We start from the raw sequence: 26163 nt of genomic DNA, 5'->3' as shown, positions 1-26163 counted from the left end.
TCAGCATGGGGGTCAATTGGGAAATCAGGGATTAGTCCTCTGCTCCCCCCAACCTGAGAGCAGGGACCTATCATAGCAGTGTCCGGCATCGCCATGTCTGGACAGTAGGGATATATATATATATATAGGGCCTATACTACGAGTAAGACTTTAGTTCGCTGAAGAAGCATCTTGGACAAGAACCGAAACGTCCGACACCTTCAAAGAAGTACAGATGACGTCTGAAGAAACCTTTTCATCGATTCTTTGCTTCATACTATCGATTTACTGGATACGACACATTATTGGCGAACCTACCATTAGTGTTGGGGTAACGTCTCACAGTAAGATACTGTACACCTGTTTAATGTATAGACAGTAGCAAAGTAATACAACAAGTTACTCATTGTTACGTGTTTTGAATGACACCCACCTGGAAAATGGCACTGGTTTTATTGGCTTTAACTGCAGCATGTGATACTGTGGATCACAGTACTCTGTTGACGTGTTTGCAGCAATTGAGGAGTTTAGGGTCTCATTTCACCGACAGAACCTTCTGTGTTAAACCTTGGCTGCTCAGAGTCATGTACTGCCCCTCTGTCATGTGGTGTTCCACGGGGCTCAATTCTGGGGCCTCTGCTGTTCTCACGATGTCACTATCTGCCGCCATTGGTTTATATTTCAAGGAAACACGGTACAGTATTTACTTCCACTGCTAAGTGGACGAGTGTCAGATCTATGGTCCACTGAGCAAAAAATCAGTCTCCACACCATTCCAAGCGAATAACATGGTTGTCTCTGTTGGCCACAATATCCATTTTCATGGTTTCAGGAGATAAAACGCAAAACAGATTAATAGTACACGCAGGTCAGTGAGCGTGGAACTGCTAATGTGGAATGAACAATTTTGATTGGGCATTGTCATTTGAACTTTCCGGAAAGCGTTTCAAACAAGTTGCTTAATTTTGTTTGAACATACTGCTAAGTTATTTGATTGTATTGATAAAGACGTTTGAACGTATTAATAAGTTTATTAAGGTTGTTCGAATAGCAGGAATACCAAAAGCAAATGTAATCAGTTTTCTGAAAGGGATGTTTGGGCTTGTTTAGTGCACTGGAGTACAATCAAGGGCCTCCTCCCAAAGCATCCCTACAAATGTGTCTGAAATGTCTCCGGTGAAATAAGTAATTGATTAATTAATTAATTGAGTACATCCATAAAATTCATGGAAATCGGTTTGTTTGGTTTTAAGGTCAATTATGTGATGAAATGACATGATACATATACAAACTATCACATAGTTTATACGATTAGCATAAAGCCTTGTGGGATTTAATACAGATGAGCCATATATTTAGTCAGTTTCAGCCATGAGGCCAGTGAATGCCCGAGTTTCATGGCACGCCTTCTCATGTCACGCAAGAGGGCCCGAGGAGAGTTCAACCAATTAGCGCTTTATGATGACAAACCCAGAAATCGTTGGGTTCAATATGGTATCATCCAACATGATTTAATACAGTGGCCACAAATCTGGTCAGGGACACACGGACGGCACTTAACTGTGACATTTCCATCAATCGGCTCTTCGATTCAGGTCAGATGTCAGAGGTTAATTGCGTGTTGCTGTTCAGAAATAGAAAATACCCGTCACATTGACAGATTGATGACTTTCAGTTCCCCATTTCCTAACCCCTGCAGACATTAAGATGGAACCACAATTTGTTGAATTGTATTGAATGAGCCTTATCTACTGAATTTATTTTTCATACCGGAGTCTTAGGGATTAACATAATGTACAGAAGGGTGTGTGACATTATCTATCGGTTTAAATGCGGGACTGTATTACCACAGATGATACAGCAGCACACCATTTCCGCTCCTTCGGATTATGGCTTTTAAAGGGTCTTTTTAGTGCCTTCAATTTTCATGTTTCTCACAACGCTATGGAAAATAGCTGCTCAGCTATCATTATAGGAGCAACATGAAGTGGTTTTACCTTCAAATCTGGAATGCGTTGTAAGTCAATGACACATCCACTGTCACAATTCTGCCGCTTTCTTTTGTTTTTAATTTGGGCTCTGGAACACAATGTGCACTTCCACTATATGTACACTTCAATGAGGACCATAGAGTGTAACTTGGGGTATTGTTATTGGGCCTTTATATACTGTAATGTCCCTCAGCGTGATAAAGCGTGCGCACAGTGTCACGGTTTGCAAGGTGGGGATGGCAGTTGTGGAGGGAGTAGCAGGTTGTATTTGAGAGGGAGCAGCAGGTTGTATTTGAGAAATTGTATTATAATAAAGTCAACATGAACATCTAAAACGTTAAAATCATTTGAACAGAAAAATACAAAGTATCAAAAGAAAAACCAAGAGTAAAAGTCTGCCAAGGTGAAACAAACACATGCACAGCATACAATGCATACACAATGCACAATGCATACAATTGCATACAATGACCCGACACCGAATCGTCGTGCCGGGAGTCCTTTTGACTGCCACTAATTGGAATGACCAGCATCTGTGAGGCTGCAGGCAGGGCTGACAGCGCTACCCGTTGGTCGCCAATCCGAACGTGGCAGTCTGCCACTGATCGGGACAACCAGCACCTGTGTAGGTGCAGGCGGGGCCGACAGCTCCACCCGTTGGTCGCCAACCAGATCATGACACACAGTTGCTGATTTAGTGGGCCAGTCTTATGATAAACAAAAACGTAGCAGTTTGCACATGCATACAGGAGTATGTTGGTGGCCACAGCCCATGTGCTCCTAACTCAGACTCCAACGGACTGTTCATTGTAGGTCCTCCCTTCTCTACATGACGTCATGCTCATTCGACGAGCCCAGTCCTCAAATATGCGAATAACAACCACCCGGCATTACAATACTAAATTACAAAGTAATAAAATGGATATAAATAAAAGTCTACATATAAACATACCATGTATTCAAAAGTAGTGCTGAATGTAGAAAAAGAAGCTTAACTTTCTGACAAAGTGTCACTGAACAACTCCATCATATTATACACTGAGACATCAAGTCATACATGACAACAGTAATCAGTCGTTTATCGCTGTTAATGAGGACCAGGACCACCCACGTTAGACGAAAATCCGCCAAGTAGAGTTATATAATAACCCACGTGATAAGACAGAGGGGGTGTGCTGGGAGGGGCTGAGAAGATGCACAGCCAATCCACATGGCTGTATACCGTGGGATATCGTGCTGTCATTGGGTGATGCCAGCGATGGGAACTAATCAAGCTACAATCAAGTACAAAACCTCTGATTCATTCTGCATCTTTTTTTATTCTGGACGTTTTTTCCCTGGAAAAAAAATCTGCGATGCACTGAAACCCGATAAGTAGCGAGAGATCACTGTATATCTGAAAGAATAAAGGTGAGATCTGACAACAACTACGCCCTGAGCCAAAACACAGTCAAATACTATCACAGGACGATGCGGCCTATTTGATTCAGTACCATGAGAATAAGATGACCCGGATGAAGTCAGTTTTGAGAACCGCAGTACAAACAAAAGTTAGCTGCACTGAACACGTCTCAGCAGCCATTGTGTAATCCTATTCACACAAGTTAAAAAAAGAGCTGTACATTTCATTTATAGCTCTGCTTTTAATGTAAAAGAATTGTGTGCATCTCGTAAACCAGATGGCACCGGCCTCATATCTTACTCTCCTAATATGAAGATTGATCTCCCATCGCTCTGTTCACAGGATCCATTTTTCTTCAATGAAACTAAGAGGTTTTGTCAGATAACAGCTGCACAAGGAGAGAATGACTCGCTGGCAGGCCTCATCTTGCTGTGACAGATAGTGGATGGTGGCTCGGGATTACTCAGTCGCGCATTCTCCGCACCGTGCACCATTATGTCACAATTAATACATGAAGTCACTGTCATAAAACATCCACTATGGATTTAAAAAGTTGTACTTTGAACTTTTGTTTACCGCTCATCTCATACCTCGTCAATCCTGCCTGGAGCATTCCAAGCATCTTCTTACTGCTGTACAAAGTTTTACCCAGTGACGAGGTGGGTACTTGGTACATTTTCCTTCAGCCTCTCATGCTGCAACTATAGAAACCATCAATACAATACAAAAATGCAATATAAATGCATACAACTGTGCCGAGTATTTTGGAATCAATAAGCATCTAATGACCTGTTCTCAACATCCCTGCATTCTATTCCATCCTCTGCTCTTCTTTTCTTCCATGCTCCCCACTGCATTGTTTATCCACTTTTGGCTCTGGAGCTTTCAGCCATGCATCTTCTCATCTCTACAATTTTCTTCTACAGTCACTCAAAAGTTTCTGTTTGGTCCAAAACATTATTTTATTTTATCTGCATATTCTGTTTCATTCATTCTCAAATTGGCACTTTGGCAAGTTGGAACTTTGGGGTCTCTATAATTGTTTTTTTTTCCCACATCACACTAACCTGGCAATTCAAAAATGGCTATGTAGACTTTCCTACCCACTGACAAGTAACCATAGTATATTCATCACTTTCCAGAAAATGAAGAATTAAAATGGAAAATCTGGCATCAAACTGTAACAATTGCCAAAAGACAAAAAAAAAAGCTCCAGTGCATCCTGGGACAAAATAATGCATTGTTGGAGACGACCAACACTCTAGGGTGGGCCATAGTGGCTTACTAACCATCTGTGACTTACAGGAGGCTCCAAACTCTGTTCAAATCTCTCCTCAAAAGCCCTAGTGAATATATGCATGCGTTCTACTGAAAGCAATTTTGAGTTGTGTGCCGTACAGATGGGAAAGAATTTGATGTGTGCATGTCTAATCCGTTAGCTTTTGACATGGAGAAGCTCTTACAAATCATAAATAAAACAAAACATAAAAGATGTTGCTGCTTTTGATGATAGTTACGTGAGGTATGTTATTCGAGTCCAAGAAGATATATGGAATTTGCCTGCTAAATATGCTCCTATACATTGTAACTCATAACCAAAACAAGCATAGCTACAAAAGGCTTGAAGGAGATCATATGAGGATCAGAATTTGACGACAATCATATCACTTTATCGACTTGTACTAATAGCATTTTGAAAGGATCTTCGTTGATTTGGAGGAGAAAAGATTCAAAAGCCACATCTGTTTTTTTCTGAGAAAAAAAAAAAAAACATTTTCAGGCTGTTTATCCCACTCACAAAAAATAAACACATAATGGCAAGATGGTCCCCTTTTATGGCTTCTGATTGGATATGCAAGAAACTAACACGCCCGGGGAAAAACAACCTATCAGAGAAAAAATGCATGATTTAAAAGGCGTCAATCATTTGTCACAGTGTTTTCAACTACAAATGAGTGGAAGGAAAATAAAAAGGTAGCTGCTCTGTTGACTGCTCATCTGGGTCACAGTACGGTGAAAAACTAAACATGCAAGCTACCAAAAATTAATTATTAAAAAAAACATTTCAAGAGCTGGAGGGGAAAGTGCAAATAATGAGAGGAAAGCCCATAACTTCAAAGAAAAACAAAGTCATATACAAGAACAACTTTTGGAGTTCGATGTAAAGCAGGGGTCTGGAATCTTTTTGACTAAGAGAGCCATAAAAGTAAAATATTTAGAAATGTTTTTCAGTGAGAGCCGCACACACACACACACACACACACACACACACACACGCACACACACACACACACTCGCGCGCACACACACACACACACACACACACACACACACACACACACACACACGCGCACACACACACACACACACACACACACACACACATACACACACACGTGATTTCAACAAAATGTCAGAATGTATTATTTAAAATAACTTCATACTCACCATGAATATGAATAGCTTTCCATTCGTCATGGATGGTAAAAATCCAGCCAAACGATCGGTATAAAAGTCAACTTGCCAGGTCCATACGCGAAGTTACTGCTAGCTAGGCTGCACACTGCTCATTAGCTTCCACATTTCCTTTCTGCTGTCTCTCACAGATTTATATTGATGTTAACGTTAGCATGGGGCTTGACAAAGTGCCACTGATATTCAACTGTTTCATTAATGGTATTGTTTGATTGCAAATTTGAATCACAGCAGAACCTTTTCTCTCCACAAAGGAGAATCCTTTGGTCCATTCAACCTGAATTGTACAATACTCGTCATTTTTTTACTCGGCGGACTTGTTCAAAAGGGGAAGTTTACCTGTTTCAACATCAACGGCCACCTAGGTCAGTATCATCCAATCAAAATTACTCTTTGAACATCAACAGCCACCTTAGGTCAGTATCATCCAATCAAAACGACGCTTTCCGCAACTGCCGCCCAAACAGGAAATGAACAACGAAAAAGCGAGAATATTTATTCAGTTTTATCGGCGAGCCATATGCAATCATCAAAAGAGCCATATATGGCTCGCGAGCCATAGGTTGCTGACCCCTGATGTAAAGGAATTTGTCGTTTTAAAATGCTTCTGAAGATCTGAATGAAACCTCACTTCACTGATCACAAAGTACAATGTGAGCGCCAGGCTACAAGGGGCGTGACTTTTTCGTGACCGGTAGGACACTTACGAGTCTGTCGCAATTTCTGTCCAATTGGATATTGTTTCCCAGGCACAGTGCTTTCTTCATAGTCAAGTTAAAGACAAACGATGGAGCCATAATTGTACAAATGTACTACTGTCATGTTTCTACTATCGAGTCTTAGCAAATATGAAAAAAAATGTTACCACTTTAACAGTGACATGCGGTGAGGTTAATGGCTGGTGAGGCACTGACGTAATCAGTCTGATTTACAAACGTATGAACTCCACAGAGTAGCTTATTCACCATTTGATTGGCAACAGTTAACGTGTTTTGTTTAAAATGTCATGTCAGCATTCTTTATATACTGTATACAAACTGTAGCATAGAAAAAAAAAAGAAAAAAACGTTATTATCGTGTTACCTTTACTTATAAATGAAGTCCAAGTCTCTCTGTCTTAATGGAGATCACTGCCAGAGAAGAAAGTCGTCCTTGATCAGTCCTGTTCCGACTGTATGTTTTTAGTCTTCTGTGCTGAGAATGACCGCTCCGCTAATGCTGTAGTAGCTGGAACACTGAGCACGAGCTGGAGCAACTTTGTCACTTCAGGAATAGTTTCAATGACATCCTTCCTGGCCAAAAAAGCTGAGAAGCTGTCCAGGAGATTTACATTCGTCCCTCACCGTTTGTGAGCTATACAGTCCGGTGTTGATCTTCCTTTAATTATTAGCTCCTGCATCGATTGAAAATCCAGTTTAGAAAATTCTTTCAATTTAGATATGTAATCCACCGCTCTGACAATAAGGCCAAGCAACACGAAAAATGACTGGATGGTTGCACTTAACTTGCTAACTGTTTACTGTAGCTTGCTGTCACTAATTCTATTATTCTGCAGCAGAGGAGTCGCAAGAATCTCTGGAATCACCAGCGCCCCCTGTCATGAGGCAGGAGAACTGTGTGCCTCACCTATGCAAAGTTTTGATAAAAATAAAATAAAATAAGCACTGTAGTACCGTGTTTATAATGTACAGTGACTGTACATTATATACATCAGCTAAACTGTAGAAATTTAGTTCATACACTAAAAGCTTTTGAACACTTTAATCACGATATGCAGAGGGACAACAATGCGGTCTCACTGCAGAGCTAGCCAGCACAGTTAGCATAGTGATTGCGCAATCCATGGTGAGGCTCAGCCGGCTGCTGCCTCACTGCTCGTCACCACTTAGTATTTGAAGGGTAAATGTGAAAATTCTGCGATTTTGAAAAAAAACTGGTGAAGTTAAATGGAAAAGAACGTTAAAGTACAAATCACTAAATAAATATAACTGTTTCATTTATTTTGTCATTTGATATTTCCATGATGACTGCACGTCACTGCACTTTTTTTGCCCAGGCAATTTGGCCCCTTCGTGTGTCATGAGCCAGTTGACAGCGGGGCGGGGCCTCCGTTCCCGCCGCTCGCCAGCTGCTGTCAATTCCCTCCTCATTAACTGTGGACATTTAAACCCGACGCTGGCATCCACCCAGCGTCGGAAGATACTTCGCCTTATGCCAAGCTAGTACGTGGAACTTGTTACCAGTACATTATTTGCTTCGCCCGAGGAATGATTTTAGCCACGAACGCGTTTGTTGTTTGCACCGCGTCGTAGGTTGTTTTGCACCCCCGTGTGCCACTTTATTTTCTTGGTTAGTGTGGTTGGGTGGATTGCCGCCACTCACCCACTAACATTGTCAGTTGTCATTTTGAGTTTGTTTCACGAGTTTTTACCGGGTCCGCGTATTTTCGGACCCGCGCTTTATGTTAATAAATCCTTCGCCGGTACCCACGCCTCTGTCCTGCTCTACGATCCACCGCCTATACACACGTTCCTGCTCGCCAGCTGCCACTGTCGCCGCCGGAACGTGACAGAATCTTCCGACCAACATGGATCCTGCGGACAGTAACCGAATCTTCTCCGTCCTCGCTCAGCAGGCGGAGCAGCTCGGCCAAGTGGTGCCCGCCATCGCGGAGATCCGCCGCGACATCACCCGGTTAGCCCAACGGGTAGATAGACTTGAGGCCAGCGGCGCCTTCGTCGCGGGGGCCGTCCCTCCCCAAACTTTGAGCCGCGAACCCAACATTCCACATCCCGCCCGTTACGGAGGGGAGCCCGGGCGCTGCGCGCAATTCCTGCTGCAGTGCTCCATAGTTTTCGACCAGCAACCCTCCGTATACACCACGGACGCGGCCAAAGTGGCTTACGTCACCAGCCTGCTTGCCGGACCCGCAGCCGCTTGGGCGTTGGCCGTCTGGGAATCTCGGCCGGAGCTCCGAGCCTCCTTCCCGGACTTCGTCGCCGAGTTACGGCAGGTTTTCCATCACCCGGTGAGTGGGCAGGCAGCGGAGTCCCAGCTGTGGATCTGCCAGCAGGGTAGCCGATCGGCGGCGGAGTATTCCGTCGCCTTCCGCGTCCTGGCTGCCGCCAGCGGGTACGACGACCGTGCGCTGCGAGGGATGTTTCGGCGCGGGCTCAGCGCGGCGTTGAAGGACGAGCTGGCTACCCGCGACGAGTGCTCCAGCCTTCGCGAGCTGATCGCCCTCACGCTGCAGCTGGACAACCGGATGCGAGACAGGGCCCGGGAGCGGGCTGCCCAGGCTAATCTCGAGCCGCCAGCAGGGACCCGAGGGGGTGCCCGGACCTTTCCGCGTGGGGGGCACGCGGCCGTGGAGCCGATGGAGATGGGGGTCGAAAGGGCCGTTGAGCGGGCGCCGGAGCGACGCAACACCGGCCCGGCATGCCAGCTCTGCGGCAAGTTGGGTCATCGAGCCCCGGACTGTCCCAGTTGGGGGCTTCCCGGAAAGACCCCCAGTGACTGTAAGTTACCCCGTCCACACAAGCAACGGGTTCCCTTAAGGTCCGCGGGGGCGTTCACGTCGCGGAGACTGGAGCTGGATGCCGTTATACACGGTCCCACCAGGACAATGTCCGTTCGGGCCTTAGTGGACTCGGGTGCCGACGGCTGTTTTATAGACCCGCGTGTCGTGTCGGCGTTGGGGTGTCGGGTCGTTCAGCTGGGGGCGAGTCGGAGCATACTCGATCTCGACGGTCGGTTACTCGCCGAGGTTACGCAAGAAACCGTGCCGCTTCGACTCGTACTCTCGGGCAATCACGTGGAAAACCGGCGGTTTTTCGTGATGCGTTCACGCTCGGTTCCCATCGTGCTCGGGTTACCTTGGCTGGGGACCCACAATCCGGCCATTTCGTGGGACGGACCGACCATTCAGGGGTGGAGCCCCCTCTGCTACGCTCACTGCCTCCGGTCGGCCGCGGGTGGGCCGGCACCATCTCACAGCTACCCTAGGGAGGAGATTAGCCTAGAGGGGGTGCCGCCCTGTTACCACGACCTACGACAGGCGTTCAGCAAGGACCGCGCCCTGTCGTTACCACCGCACCGTCCCTATGATTGCGCCATTGACATTCAGCCCAACGCTCCGTTTCCCAGTTCTCGTCTGTACAACGTTTCCCAACCCGAACAACAGGCTCTCCGGGACTACATTGACTCTTCGCTCGCGGCCGGGCTCATTCGGCCATCACGGTCACCTCTGGGAGCGGGGTTCTTTTTTATCACTAAAAAGGATAAATCGTTGCGTCCGTGCGTGGACTATCGGGGACTCAACGAAATAACTATAAAGAACAAATACCCGCTCCCACTGATTGACTCCGCCTTCGCGTCCCTCCAGGCCGCGACCATCTTCACTAGACTGGACCTCCGGAGCGCTTATCATCTTGTTCGGGTCAAAGAGGGGGATGAATGGAAGACCGCATTTAAGACACCTCTGGGACACTTCGAGTACTTGGTGATGCCGTTTGGTCTCACCAATGCACCCGCTGTGTTCCAGAACCTCATTAATGATGTCTTGAGGGATTTTCTGAATATTTTCTGTTTTGTGTATTTGGACGACATTTTAATTTTTTCAGAGTCCCTTGAGGCACATCGCCAGCACGTCCGGCTAGTTCTGCAGCGGCTGCTGCAGAATCGACTATACGTCAAAGCCGAGAAATGTGAATTCCACACCTCCTCCTTATCCTTCCTGGGCTTCATCGTGGAGCGGGGGCAGATCCGGGCTGACCCAGCCAAGACCGAAGCGGTAGTAGAATGGCCCACACCTACCTCTCGCAAGCAGTTACAACGCTTCCTGGGGTTCGCCAACTTCTACCGCCGCTTCATCCGGGACTACAGCCGGAAAGCCCTCCCTCTCACCCAACTCACCTCCACTAAGACCCCGTTCAGGTGGACGAGAGAAGCGGACGCCGCGTTCCGGCTGCTGAGAGAGGCTTTCTCTCACCCCCCAGTTCTCCGCCATCCAGACCCCAACGGCGCGTTCATTGTGGAGGTAGACGCCTCGGACTCAGGTGTTGGGGCAGTACTCTCCCAACGCTCCTCAGTCGACCAGCAGCTCCACCCCTGCGCCTTCTTCTCCCGCCGCCTCAGTTCCGCCGAAGCCAACTACGACGTGGGCAACAGGGAGCTGCTCGCCGTCGTATTGGCTCTTCAGGAGTGGAGGCACTGGCTCGAAGGGGCGAAGGAGCCGTTCACCGTGCTTACGGACCATAAGAACTTGGCGGTCATCCGGGCCGCCAAGAGGCTGAACGCACGCCAGGCACGGTGGGCGCTGTTCTTAACACGCTTCTCCTTCACCCTAACCTACTGTCCAGGAACAAAGAACACCAAGCCCGACGCCCTCTCGCGGATCCACGAGCCAGCAGACAAGGAAGACCTTGCGGAACCCATCCTGCCCGGCCGCCAGATCATGGGGGCGCTTCAGTGGGAGGTCGAACGGAGGGTCATGGAATCATTAAAAGGTACCCCGACTCCCGATAAGTGTCCCACAGGCAGACTGTTCGTTCCCCAGTCGCTGCGCTCGGAGGTGCTCCAGTGGGGGCACGCATCCAAGGTGGCGTGTCACCCAGGGGTGAGCCGCACCGAGCACCTCGTCTCCCAGCGATTCTGGTGGCCGCGGCTCCGCGACGACGTGGCGGACTTTGTTAAGGCCTGCCCGGAGTGCGCCTGTGGCAAGGACTCCCATCAGCCTCCGGCAGGACTGCTCCGCCCCCTACCTGTCCCCCCGCGCCCTTGGTCCCACATATCAGTGGATTTCATCACCGGCCTCCCCCCATCCCGTGGTAAGACGGTCATTCTCACGATAGTGGACCGGTTTTCTAAGTCGGCACACTTCGTGCCGTTGACCAAGTTGCCGTCCGCCATTGAGACGGCGACACTATTGGTCAAACACGTCGTCCGTCTCCACGGGATCCCCACTGACATCGTGTCGGACCGAGGGCCCCAGTTCGTATCCCGGGTCTGGAAGCGTTTCTGCAGGTCCATGGGGGCGTCGGCCAGCCTGTCCTCCGGTTACCATCCACAGTCCAACGGCCAGACCGAGCGGAAGAACCAGGACCTGGAGGCGGCCCTGCGCTGCGTATGCCTTCATCGTCCCTCGGCCTGGTCCATCCATCTCCCGTGGGTGGAATATGCCCACAACACCCTGGTCTCCTCAGCCACAGGTCGGTCACCGTTTATGTCGGCTTATGGCTACCAGCCGCCGCTCTTTCCCACACAGGAAGGGGAGGTGGAGGTCCCGTCGATACAACACCATCTTCGGCGGGCCCATCGGGTATGGAGGGAGACCAGGGCAGCCCTATCACGCACGGCAGTCCGGAACCAGAGGGTCGCGGATCGCCGTCGCCGTTCCGCGCCAGCCTACCAGGTGGGCCAGAAGGTCTGGTTGTCCACAAGGGACCTACGGCTGGCCGGGACAACCCCCAAATTGGGTCCGCGTTTCGCGGGCCCCTTCACTGTGGAGGCCATCATTAACCCGGTCGCGGTCCGACTTCGGCTGCCCGCCTCCATGAAGATCCACCCGGTTTTCCATGTATCTCTCATCAAACCGGTGGAGTCCAGCCCCTTGGCCCCCCCTCTTGCCCAACCCCCCCCCCCCCGCGGATGGTGGACGGAGGACCGGCATACGCAGTGCGGGAGATCCTGGATTCACGCCGCAGGGGAAAGGGCATCCAGTACCTGGTCGACTGGGAGGGGTACGGACCGGAGGACCGTCAATGGGTTCCGCGAACCTGGATTCTGGACCCGTCGCTCCTGAGGGACTTCCACGAGGCTCACCCGTCGAAACCAGGTGGGCCGCCAGGAGGCGTCCGTTGAGGGGGGGGTACTGTCATGAGCCAGTTGACAGCGGGGCGGGGCCTCCGTTCCCGCCGCTCGCCAGCTGCTGTCAATTCCCTCCTCATTAACTGTGGACATTTAAACCCGACGCTGGCATCCACCCAGCGTCGGAAGATACTTCGCCTTATGCCAAGCTAGTACGTGGAACTTGTTACCAGTACATTATTTGCTTCGCCCGAGGAATGATTTTAGCCACGAACGCGTTTGTTGTTTGCACCGCGTCGTAGGTTGTTTTGCACCCCCGTGTGCCACTTTATTTTCTTGGTTAGTGTGGTTGGGTGGATTGCCGCCACTCACCCACTAACATTGTCAGTTGTCATTTTGAGTTTGTTTCACGAGTTTTTACCGGGTCCGCGTATTTTCGGACCCGCGCTTTATGTTAATAAATCCTTCGCCGGTACCCACGCCTCTGTCCTGCTCTACGATCCACCGCCTATACACACGTTCCTGCTCGCCAGCTGCCACTGTCGCCGCCGGAACGTGACATCGTGCATATATGATAAGATTATGAAAGTAAATCTGTTCCAACAGATTTTTAATCACCAACACTGAATTTTATTACCAATATTCAATAAACTTTTCTTCTTTATGAAGGAAAAAAAATCAAAATCCAGCTGCAAATTCAAGATTCAGCTTCAAAAACTAATTTGAGATTAACCAGACCAAAGCAATCGAAGCAGCAGATTCCAATGTCACTCATTCATGTTAACTCCCTTAGATGGCTTACGTTGGATGACGGCTCCAATGATTGCTTTGTGCAGGCTTCTCCTTAAGGCTGACATGAATGTTGAATCAGCAGCTGAAAGATGATGTTTTAAACTAAAAAGACACTGCTGTATGCTGTGAGGGTAATAATAAGAATATAATTCACCTTTCGTAATTCATATTCTGTATCTGATGATACAAAGCCATCCATCCATTTTCTGATCCGCTTATCCTCACAAGGGCCGCCTATCACGAGAAGGCCAGAGTTGGAATTGAACTAGGTCACCTGTGCACTGTGATGTCGGTTAGCGTGTCGACCAGCGGAGCCTTTTGATGACTCAAATGCAGTATATTTCCATATATGACCTAAAAAAGACTCAACGATACCAAAATCAGAAATGTTTGATTGAATAAAAAATATCTATTAAAAAAATAAACTATATATTAGAAAATGATTAACTGCTACAGTCTCGCCTGTTCTACGCCTGCATGAGCAAATGCAGAGTGTGTCGCATGATTTCAGAGTTCATGGTCCGCAGGAAGTCAGTCAAGCCTCCATTGAGTAGTTCCTCCATGGGCACAAATTGGAGCACCTGTTTATCACAAGCTCGCTGACGTTGATTTGAGTCCTCACCTTTCAGTAATTCACCAATACAGTTTTGGACTTTTGTTAAAGTCGGCAGGACTCGTGCTGCATCTGAAGGGCAAAAGCCAGCACATATCAGCACGGCCCCGAGGCCGCCGGACGGGGGCGGGCACCTGAACTTGATTGAACAAAAACAAGCGTGCAAGCAGAGCACCAATCCAGCCGAGACACGGGTGAGCGCGGATGGCACGATCAGCAACAGGGCATCTCCAGAGGTCAGCCTCTGCAGGGACGTCACGACACGGCTAACAAACATATGCTGGTATGCCGGCGCCGCGTCGTGAAACGTGCCGTGGCCTCTTTGAGGATACGAACTCTCCTCAGGAAAGATGAGAAGATGTTCTTTAATTTGGCTCCCACTAGCATCCCACTCCGAGCGGCTCCCGAATACCATACACTGCCTTTTTGTTTTCATCCCGTTATCAGTGCAAAGGCTTGCAACGTCTGACAAGATGGAGGCGGCGCTAACCGTGTGGCATGAGTCACATGGAAGCACTTGATTCAAATCTCTCTCGGCTGATGCCAGATAATTTAACAAGACTCCAGCGCAGAACGGAGAGTTTTGGACCGTGGGTAGTACTGCACCGACGACCGTGTACCAGGAATCTACGTGACACCCGGACAGGGGTCCTCGCAGCGTGCATTCCGTCCCATCTGTCTCACGGCAGTGCTGGTGTATCCAGTCGGCATGGCAACCTCTCTCCACGCGCTCCTTCCAGCTGAGGGTCTGCAATTCCCTGCGCTCATTGAAGGAGCCTACCGCTTGCTTCTTCGGTCCCATGGGTCGGCCCACCGAGCCGTGGCAGCAGGCGGGGCTGATGGCCCCGCGGGAGATCCAACGACTACGAGGAAGGAATTTCACCTGACCACAACGACAGTTAGAAATTCAGAGTGAACCTTGTCCCCGACTGTGTTGTCAACAGAAATAAGACTCAATATTCTCTGTTGTAGTGTCCCCCCTAATTCTACACTCCTCTATGAAAATTATCATTGCATTGAATCAAAATAAAAAACATTTGCAAGCATCTACTTTTACTTTGGAAAACAATGATCAATACTTTAACCTATTTCCTGACATGTTACAGACCTGACCGGTACTTGATTTTTATTAACTCATTCACTGCCATTCCCGAATTTATTCAGGAATTGAAAATATGACTTGGAGCGCTATTCCTGAATTTGTTCAGGTTTTGGTTTTTCTTGCGGGGGATGCCGATAAAGCGCTGGACAGCCCTCTTGCAATGTTTTTCCCTTCCACGAGGGGGCAGAATTTGCTTTTTGTCCATGTTAACGCTTTGTTACAGCTTCAGCTGTTGTTAAAGTGCTATATGAATCAATATGTATGTATTGCATTGTATTTTGGACAGCCACCCTCATTTCAAGCTTATATAACTCCAGACCCATATAATTTAGGAATTAACGTTTTTTTTCTGATGAACAAAGAGAGTCTAAGGTTTCTTACGCTGGATTAAATGTTTAAGTAGTCCTAAAACTCAATTTTTAGGGAATCAAAACAGAGCAATATAAATTAGAAAGTGTACATCTTGGGTAAACTAGTACACGGCCTTTGGTGCAGTCAAACTATGGCATTTTTTTTCCTTCCACGAGAGGGCAGCATTTTGTACAGCCACCCCCACTTGCACCTCATATTACTCCAGAACTAAATAAAATAGACATTAACTTTTTTTCTGAAGAAACAAGAGAGTCTAAGGTTTTTTACGCTGCAGTGAATGTTTATGTAATCCTAAAACTCAATATTCTGTGGGTCCAGGAATTTGAGTGGAAATGACAAAAACCCTGGCACTGGAGTGAACACATTTTTGCACATGCCTAACAGTGAATAGCAGTAATGTTGGTGTTTTATTTCTGATTTGAATATCGGGATAGAAATTAAACCTATTTTTCAAAATCATAAATACATCAACAAAATGATTTAAAAACCAATCAATTCAAAAAATATTTGGTACGCTACAGTAAAACGATGCGACTTCCTACCTGAAAACGTTGCAAGTATTCCTGAGCGGTACAATCCCTTATGTAATCGAGCCTCTCCCTCTGCTCGGTACTCATTCCTTCAAACAATCTCAAGTTTTCTGTGATGGTCTCCACCTGTAGGCTGTGAAAATATGTGCATAGTTCTTCATGCTGTGCGAGGAACGATGGCGGGATCGAAGATTCCGGGAAAAGCGCCTCTCCCTTCGCCAAATGCGGTCCGTAATTCCGGATGAGCTTGGACAGCAGAGGCCTCACGTCCTCCTTGTGATCGTAGTGGAGGCACACCACGTAAACCTCGGAATTGCCCGCCTTGCTCGTGGCCGGTTTGAAAAGGCTGACGGAGCGGAAGCAGCAGTTCAGCAGGTAGAGCAAACAGACGGAGGAGTGTTCGTACAGAGTAAACATTTTCAGAACAAAGGAGCCGCCACGGCTGAGGAGTAGCAGCGCGGCGGTCACCTCGCAATAATGCAGCGGCGACACCAGCGCCTCCTGCTCATCTGGGTTCTCCTGACAGTCGAAACTCCCGTCCGCCGTCACCAGATCCACACGCCGCATGTTTGCCACAAAGGTCTGTAGTTCCAGTAGGTGTTTTTGGACCATGATGTCACCCGTGTTGTCCGACCCAAAAAACCACCATGGCAGAGTGTTGGCGATTAACCTATCATCCGCGATGGTCGTGCCACCCGCGTTGGCCTCATGGTACGGGTTAAGCGTATTGGCGGCCCAGCTCCAGTCGCAGTAGCGTGTGCGTTCACAGGTTTTAACGTAGTGGTTCAAGGCGCTTATAAAAGCCCCGGGAGCTTCACAGAGGTGAACTGTGTTGAGCTCCCCAGAGTGCAGCGTCTCCTCAGAAAGAAGATTGAATGTCCCCAGGATCTCATAGAACTTGCACCACGCCTGAGTGCACATTTCCGCATTGGCAGCTGAACGCACTGTGGCGATGACCTTCCCAGCCCGGTTGGTGGAGTTGGTGTGGTTATGCCACACTTCGATATTTTTATCACTGAGCTGGTTCTTCACAGCATTGAGGGACACCTTTAGAGCCTGAAGGTGGCAGTTTTTTTCTTTCGCCTGTGGCCCAAGGGCGACATTTGCACTCGGGCTGCACCATTCCTCATTGGACGGCTTGAGATAGGTTCTAAATTTACTGAATAGGCTTTTAATCTCAGTCGATGTGTCAGCATCACAAGATGAAACGCTGCTCTTTTGCGGTTGCTGCCTGCAGGCTTTCTTCCTCGTTCCATTGCCCGAAATCATCCTCCTCAACAGCTGTGGTAGAAAAAGGTGTTTGGTGAAATCAAAAAGACACAAAACGTAGTGGTTATAAAATGTCTATACTATAAAATCCAAGTTAAAGCCAGTAATAGGGAGGACAATAATAATGTTCTTCAATATAACTACAGATTCACAGACAATCAAACAGTCAATCTCCCACCCAAATGTTTTCGCCCCTGACTGCTCGGAGTGCATCTTGGGCTTCTAGTGACATCAAGTAAACACCGTTTTATTGACAAAATAAATAATTCATGTTTTTGTCAATTGTGTAATTATTTTTAAACATGTTTATCGGTTGCAAAACAAAAAAACATTCAATATGTATCTGATCTACGACCACATATGAAAGTGGCCCCGGTCGGATTACAAAAAAATATATAATAATAATAATCAGATTTAAACAAACATGCGGATCAAACCTCTCAACATGGAGGACACTGATTTGCTATGGCGACCCCTTCAAGGGAAAAGCCAAAAGGAAAAGAAAAGGAGAAGAATCAGACTGACATTTAAAAAAACACTCACTCATAGGCCAAATTACCAATGGACTAAATGACTGTACCTTAGGTTTTTTTCCTACTCATTGAAGCTTTTTAACTCCCTATATTCTAAACATGGAGAAAATGTAAACACAGTTTTATTGACAAAATAAATAATTCATGTTGTTGTCAATTGTATAATTATTTTTAAACGTGTTAATCGGTGACCTAGTATAAAAAGGGGTTGCTCCAGATGCAGAATAATATAAATGACAGATACCCAGAAAAAGTGTACAGTTGACCAATTGTGTTGTCCGTAGCATTGTTAAAATAATTTATTAAGTGGTCCACTTTTCTCAATCGGAAGCGCCAATGATTCTGAAATTATGTTGAAATTATTGTTGATTTATGTAACATACTGATTTATGTAAAATAATATCAACATATTGTTGATTTATGTAACAATAGTCGTCAAGGTACACTCACTAAACAGGGACAATTGGGAGCAAAACTTCCCTGTAAACAGAGAAATGGCGTAAAAGGCAAGCTTTTAAACGATCCAAACAACCAATTATGGAGATTCTAACTGTCTAATATTATTACAAAATGTTTTCAGTGCCATTTTTTAAACATGTCCATCAAATACAGATGTAAACAGCCACAAAGGGTTTCAAAAACTCACCGGACAAGCGGCTGCACAGACCCGGAAGACACGTAGTCACATGATCATAAAGGATGACGGCTGCGTCATGTGATGTATTAGACCCGGAGTCCGCATGCGTAAACATTGGCATTTTGAAGGACGACAGGTATACAGTATACCGCACTGTATTTGGGGGGCTATTTACTTTCCTTTCAAAGCACATTAAGCAAAATCATTATTGAATATCCTTTGTATTCACTTACTAAACAGAATGTAAGCAATTTAATCGTTTTTGCATCATGATGAATTCATAACTTTGGTGCTGTGAAACGTAAATTTCTCCACTGCGAGACGAATAAAGGTACATATGGGACAAATTACTTGGCCACATGAGATGACACCTGTACAGTCATGCGTCCACAAGGAAGGAAAATGTGTCATAACTGCAATAAGCGACTCCTTAAACGGCAGTAATATGTTTTAAATATTTTATTGTACTTTAAAAAGTACAGATCTTTGATCATTTTAAAGGCAAATGTGTACCAGTACTCTAATTAAGTGACAATGTCATGTGCATTTGGCATTTGTTTGAGATGCAAGAAACAAAGATGATTATTGAACCAGTTCCACAAGAACAGCTTGAGACACAATTACCAAATGAATCATAAAACATTTGCTTGCTTATAGCCTTATAAATATGCCTTTTAGCATTTGTCTTCAGAGCTTCACTGATTTGCACATTCATTAACATAAATCGTGAATGCGTTGTCACATTGACAAGTCACATTGTTCACAATATGTCAGAGATGCAAATAGACCAAAATAAGATGTCTCGTCGGACATTTTTATACCCAGCCAGCTTGTATCAGCATCTTTTTAGACAACAAATTGATCTGTACCTTAAGATTAAAAGAGCTTTCTGACATGTGAGATTGTCCAGTCTGACTTTTGCCATATAGTTTTTCAAAATCTGATCATGATGTATGGGTGTTTATTTTCTGTAGTTAGAGGGCATTTCCGATATATACAGAACATATACATTCGGCATGTTGCAGGAGGATAAATTAGGTTTTGGTAATAGATGAGGTGGTTGAGGGTTTAAAGCAAAAGCAGGACACCCACACAGGGAGCCTTATTCATAAATAATGGACCTCAGGGATATACAGGTGCAATCAAGATTTCCAAAAGGGTAGCTTAATATTCTGTATGTATTTTATTTGCAGCTAAACCACTGGAATGGTGAGTAAATTCAAAGAGGGAGTTGTAGAGTACACTTGCGCGTCCCTTTTACAATACAAAATTAACCACCCACCCACCCCCAAATTTGAGGGGCCCTTCATAAAAATTGACTAATGATGTTTTCTTCAAAGTAAAGTAGTTGTAGTGGTAGTTGTATTTGTCTTGTTTTGGTCAATTAAAGACATCAAAATGAGCAATGTATATCATGGTCTGTTCAAGTACAGTAATCCATTCTCGACTATATTACATCATGCTCAAACTTGATTTACATATTTTATTTCAAGATAGCTCAATATGCTTCACACAAGCCAAATCGTAACACTTGAAAGCATTTACTGTAGATACAGAACAAGACATTTGTCCGATTATACCAGTACTCAGTGGAATCTTCAATCAGATAATCAATTTTTAATATACTAATTCAATAGTGGAATCCCTATTGCTGTATGAGCAAAAATTGTGCAGGAAAATTATGTATGGTCATGTGTCTGTGTATATGTGCTTGAGCAACAACTGTTGGATGATGAGAAGATTTAGGTTTTAAAGGTCATGCCTGATATGAAAAAAGATTAAATGTATTCTGTCAATATGAGGAGTGGCTGCATGCATTCTATCCTCCGTGTGGATGATTGCAGCAAAGCAACAACTGCAGCCCCGCATGTACTGTATCACCCAGTGGACAACCTCCATTCTGCTGGGGCAAATCTTGTTGGAGCAACCCTGGTCCCACTGTCCTGATTCCATGAGCTGTCTTCAGTCTAAAAATATATAATAATACATTTGGCTTGAAACATAATTTGTACAAGCCAATATTTTTCTCATCTGAGCAAATAATACCAAGAGAAGATATTTCATTCTCCAGTGATGTGATGATCAATGAATGGTCAATGAACGTTTCCAGAAATAACCCAAAACACATACAAATCAGAATATATTGTAATGTAATTCTTGTGTGCAAGTGCTCAAAAATAGCAGGTAATATTTGACTTGTGTGTACTATAATGATTTGGACATTTACTAGCCTGTTGAATCAAGAACAATGGTGTTGAAAGTGGAACGCTTGAAATTGTAAAACAGTACAGTCTAGTCTTTTCTCCCAAATGCATCGCAAACACGCTGAAGATCTCAACAAAGATGTTTGCTTGGTTGTAAAGCTTTGTTGCTAGTTCCAAGTAACTGTTCTGCTGATCAGTAACAGCGGGTGACTCTCGAGTAGTTTTGAAAGCATCTTCTCCACTGCGAAACTAATAAAGGTAAATCCAATCCAATCTCCATAGCTTCTTTGCTGGACGGTAGCTCCTAATAATAATAATAACAATACATTTAATTTCTAAGCGCCTTTCAAAACTCTCCAGGACACTTTACAGTCACAGGATTTTTTTGTGCGTGGGTGAGCGGCGGCAGCCATTCGCCCCAGCGTTCACCCAACCCGGAAGTAAGACAGCAGCAAAGTTACGAAAGGAAGAAGAAAGGAAAGAAAGGAATTTAAATAAATAAATAAATAAATACATACATACATACATACATACATACATACATACATACATACATACATACATACATACATACATACATACATACATACATACATACGTACATGCGTGCATGCGTACATGCATACATACATACATACATACATACATACATACATACATACATACATACATACATACATACATACATACATACACGTGCACGTCCACCACAAGCCAAATGCCGAAAGCAAACACGAATCTGCAAATGCAGAAATATGTGATGTAAATAACCATAAAATGTGTGAACTACTAAACAAATTTTAAAAAGGCTGAATCAAATGTACAAAAAAAATTGTTTAGCTTCAAATAAATTTAAAAAAATGATTAATGCAGAAATATGTGATGGAAAATGACATTAAAATGTGTGAACAACTTTAAAAAAACACCAAATGTTAGGACAAGCCTGACGTTTTTTGACAGATACACACTGTATTTTATGAAAAATCGATGAAAAGGTTTCTTCAGCCATCATCTGTACTTCTTTGAAGGTGTCGGACATTTCGCTTCTTATCCAGAAGCTTCGTCAGCAAACTAAAGTCTTACTGGTAGTTTCGGCCCTATATATATATCCCTGCTGTCCATACCGGTTTTACATTTGGCAGCCTATCTTTTGGATGCACTAATTTTTTCCTTAAAGTGTATCGGTTTGAAAGAAGTAGGAATTTTGTGTTGCCAAAGGACTCTTTAGAGTTTATGAAAAATGTTAATGTCAAGCAGGAGGGTCCTCGGCAGCGGCGGCACCATCATGATGTCATTCACCTCCGTGTATTTCGTCTTTCAAGGCAACAGTAACTTGCAGGTCGCAATCAACTCGCCCGCGTTGCACTGTTGCATCATGTTTTGTTTGTTTTATATCGTGTTGTACACTTGCGTTTTGCATATAATGCATCTGTATTTATATAGCACCTCCACAAAAGCTGCAGCTGTCACAAAGTAGCTGTAAAATAGCAATAATACAACAGAACACATGACATAAAACATCCATAATATTGCCTTAAATGGGAAATGTTCTCTGTGTTTTTAAAACCGGCATTTGCCATATGTTCAATTCTTAGGGATAAGTTGAAATGTGTGGAGAGGATATTTCACTTGGATGTACAGTAGAACTATACAAAGTTATGATATTGATTATAGTGCAATATAAAATGTCTTCAGTACATTATAACATTTGTTGTTAATATTGTTTTTTTAATGTGTGGGAGTTTCTCGAGTCAACACTGAAACAACAAAAATCCCCTTTCCGTGACATCATGCATCAGCTTCATTTTCGAGTCATGACCAATCTCCCTCCCACTAAATTCAAATGTTACATAGTTCAACAATTGGATTGTGTCTAAATTGTTTATTCACTGTTACATAGCAGTCACGTGCGAGCTGAGTTCAATAGCCAAAGTCAATGCAGTGTGCATGTCAAGCTTAACTCCTCGAGAGCCTTTCAAAAATGCTAGCCGGTGGGCTAGCAGCTAAGGCTCTTAGCCTGCGAGTCAGTACAGTCAAGGTTCACACGAGGGATGTAGGTTTGAGCCTCAGGCAGGACTGTTGCTGGATGACACGTGAATTCCTGAGTTTTTGTGTGACAAGAGTGAACTTAGACAAGCTACACTACCATCAGATGAAAAATAAATGAATCTTAACGTCACTGCAATGCTACTCCATCTGGCATTACTCATTTACGACATCGCTCATGGGAACTTTATCTCATTGTATCTCATTGAATAGTTTTTCTTCATGACATTTATTTTATAAAAAAATCTAGAATATATATTGTTCAGTGAGAAATACCAACACCGCTTTCAGATCATGAGTACACCAGCATAAAGCATTCTATGCAGAAGATTAAGAATATAGTAAGGATGCTATATGGTCTGTCTACATGTGTTGCTGGACTGGTTGTACTCCATCTGTTTCTTGACAGTAATGTTTAAAAACAGATGCTGTCAGTTTGGATGTACAGTACTACCTTTATTCGTCTCACAGTGGAGAAATTTACATTTCACAGCAGCAAAGTGATGAAAGGAAGAGGAAAGCAAAGAAAGAAGTACAAAAACAAAATACAGGAGCTGCTGGAAAGGCAGCCACTCTCGCGGCGCCATCTTGAAGTCAAAAGAACACCAAAAAACAAAAAAATATGACAACGCATAGACACGGAGAGTCATTCATTCTGCAGCAATTGCTGTACCCTCTTTGTGACTGAAGCAGTTCTAGATGAAAGAGGAGAAGATCAAAGCGTCATTTTCAGCAGTGGATCAGGGACGTCATGGAATGTGTACGTCTTGTACAAGCTAAAATTTTAAAGCAAACACACAGCTACATCATCTATTGACGAAAAGAGATTTTCTCACATCTCCTGTCCCACGTAAATCCGCTTCAATTCCAAGCCGCGACAGTTCCACCTACGCATCGGCACTCCTTTTTTCTCATTGCGGGCTCCTCAAGCCACAGACTGTCCAACAGCACCGACCTTTCCGCTGAACAAAGCGGGTCTGTGAAGATGCTGCCCATTACAGGTTAAAAAAAAAGCACAATGACCCCAGGCTGTCCAGCGATGACAATCAAATGGCACCAACATTTCTCCCATTTAAAAACAGTACTGGCATATTCATGCTGCCGAATTGGCGCATGAAAAGGCAAAAGGTGGTTGTTTTAAATACATACAGTGAAATTGACTGTTTTATCTTAAAGGTGGAGAGTGTAATTTACTTTGTTTTATCTTTAGGTGGATAGTACGCTTGTATTGGGGTTAGCAGTCTTAAAGTCTCTTTTTTTTTACATATGGATCATTGTTTGCCAAATAGATGCTTATTGTCAAGAGTTTGACTTGAGTTCACTTCCACTACACTATACTGTTTTATAAAATGGACAAAAAAAAAAACAAGAAGGAGCCAGAAACTCCTCCAGATACTATCAGATTATGTTGACATTATGCTAAAAACATTCACCATTCATGCACCACAGTTGATCATGCTTCATATAAACGTGGTGAAAAAAAAGTCTCTTCTTCAGATGCGCAGTTATTTCCATGCAAGGCTTACCCTGCAGGCCAGGATCACAGTGATGAACTCACGCTATTTCCATCCATGATGACCTCAGCCTGCTGACCATAACCTTGATGTATAATCAAAAAGGCATAATAGAGACTGTGTACAGAGACATGTTACACGGTAATATAATTTCCAACAAACGTGTTACGTAATCAGGAATCCCAGAAAGATTCAAGGAAAGAAAGCTTGCTTTGGATCAAATTACACACACACACACTCACACACACACACACACACACACACACACACACACACACACACACACACACATACACATCGACATACACGGTAAAGGACTGTAGCCCCATCAATTACGACCTGGCCCCTTTTTCTGACATTCTTATCAGGAACAATTAAACATTTAGGAGACACAAATTAGCACCACAACGAGTAATTTCTCGATAACACGGTAGCTAAAGGGGACAGCGCAGTAATGAATTTTACAATGGAAAATGAAAACATAATCTAATGTAGAGAATGAAGAATGTTTTTAGCGGTTGCTGCGGGACGCTAATGGCCTGTCTGTCCGTCCAGCTACTTTGGTTAAAGTATTTTAACAGATGTTTGATTCAAGAAGAAGATGTTGAATCTTATTGTCAGAGATTATTGTTCATTTATTTGATGCATTTTTGGTTCGAATATGATATACAAGAATGTAAGCAAGCCACCATTAGAATTGCTGTAATGGGCATATGACAGACCCCTGCCAAGGACTGTTAGTTTATCTATCTGTTTATGAACAAAGTACTACTTCTTGGTGCACAGTTCCATTACGGTTCTCAGGGCATTCTTTTATCTGCATCTTCATCTATCACCAGAATGGTGCTTCATTTGCACATTGAAGACTTTGTAAAAAACAAATACCTAATAATTACATTATTTAAAAAATATATTTCATCTATCTTGTGTATCGTTTATAGTGATTTTCATTCTTAATCAAAATGTTTTCATCCTTAAAAATGCAACAGAGCATATTTTCTGTTAAAATGTATGAGTATGACAAGCTTGGCAGTGAGAAGCCAGCTTCACCCCAGATTGCACTCACTTGCAAAAAGCAAAACTAGCAAAGCAGTACCTTCATCTATTGGCAAAACTACTTTGCTACAACAGAGGGGCTATTGGCAAGACACTGTTTAATGACTCCAATATAATTTTTATATAATTTAATAAGTAGTAAGTTTGGTTTTCTATAGTGTGGCTAGTGACTAGTCAGTTGATATTTATTCTAAGGCAGAGACGCATGGACACTGAGTAAAGGTCAGACCCATCCGTTGATCCATTATCTGAACTGCTTTGTTCTCATGTGGGTTGTGGCCGTGCTGGAGCCTATCCCAGTTGTGGTTGAGAAGTAGGCAATTTCTGCCCTAAACTAGTTTGCCAGCATGTCGCAGGACACACAAGCGTCCATACTCACAAACCACAATCACGCCAATGGAATTAATAATTAACCTACAATACATTTTTAGGAATGTGGGAGAAAATCAGACTGATGACGCCATCCACACAGGAAGACCGAGACCTGTAACTGAACCACGGACATCTGCACTAAAATGAGAAAAACAAGCTATTTATTGTTGTTTTTCTTTTGTCAAATGGTATATATATATATATATATATATATATATATATATATATATATATATATATATATATATATATATATATATATATATATATGTCTGTGTAAGCTCTCAGTCGTACAGGAGTGGTCCATCGATGAGAAGGTTTCTTCAGCCGTCATCTGTACAATTTTGAAGGTTTCGGACGTTTCGCCTCCTATCCAAGAGGCTTCGTCAGCGAACTAAAGTCTGACTGGTCGTATCTGCCCTATTTATATATCCCTAATGTCCAGACATGGTGGCACCGGACACAGCTA

The 26163-nt window shown here is 44.4% G+C and overlaps 1 protein-coding gene across 3 annotated transcripts in view; it reads right to left on the bottom strand.

The window, feature by feature from the left end:
• The window catches only part of cmtr2 (cap methyltransferase 2), a 32049-nt gene extending 13516 nt beyond the window's left edge, over positions 1–18533 (bottom strand). The window contains exons 1-4 of one of the 3 annotated variants that reach the window (XR_016114484.1): positions 18512–18533; positions 16076–17344; positions 13601–14942; positions 6931–7240 (exon numbers count right to left, since the gene is read on the bottom strand). Coding sequence is in view for 1 of the 3 variants with exons in the window: in XM_088992589.1 (XP_088848715.1) it covers positions 13914–14942; positions 16076–17332 (2286 nt within the window). In the remaining 2 variants the exon portion in view is untranslated. Of the gene's footprint in view, positions 1–6650; positions 7241–13221; positions 14943–16075; positions 17345–18511 lie in introns of those variants that run through there. The other 2 variants (XR_016114483.1, XM_088992589.1) reach the window with 2 other exon arrangements.
• Positions 18534–26163: the final 7630 nt, after the last annotated feature.

The sequence above is a fragment of the Hippocampus bargibanti genome, linkage group LG03 (genome assembly GCF_051943395.1).
Source record: "Hippocampus bargibanti isolate YZ-2025 linkage group LG03, ASM5194339v1, whole genome shotgun sequence".
Taxonomy (NCBI): domain Eukaryota; kingdom Metazoa; phylum Chordata; class Actinopteri; order Syngnathiformes; family Syngnathidae; genus Hippocampus; species Hippocampus bargibanti.
The sequence above is the reverse complement of the archived record's forward strand: the minus strand, read 5'-3'. Positions and strand labels throughout refer to the sequence as shown.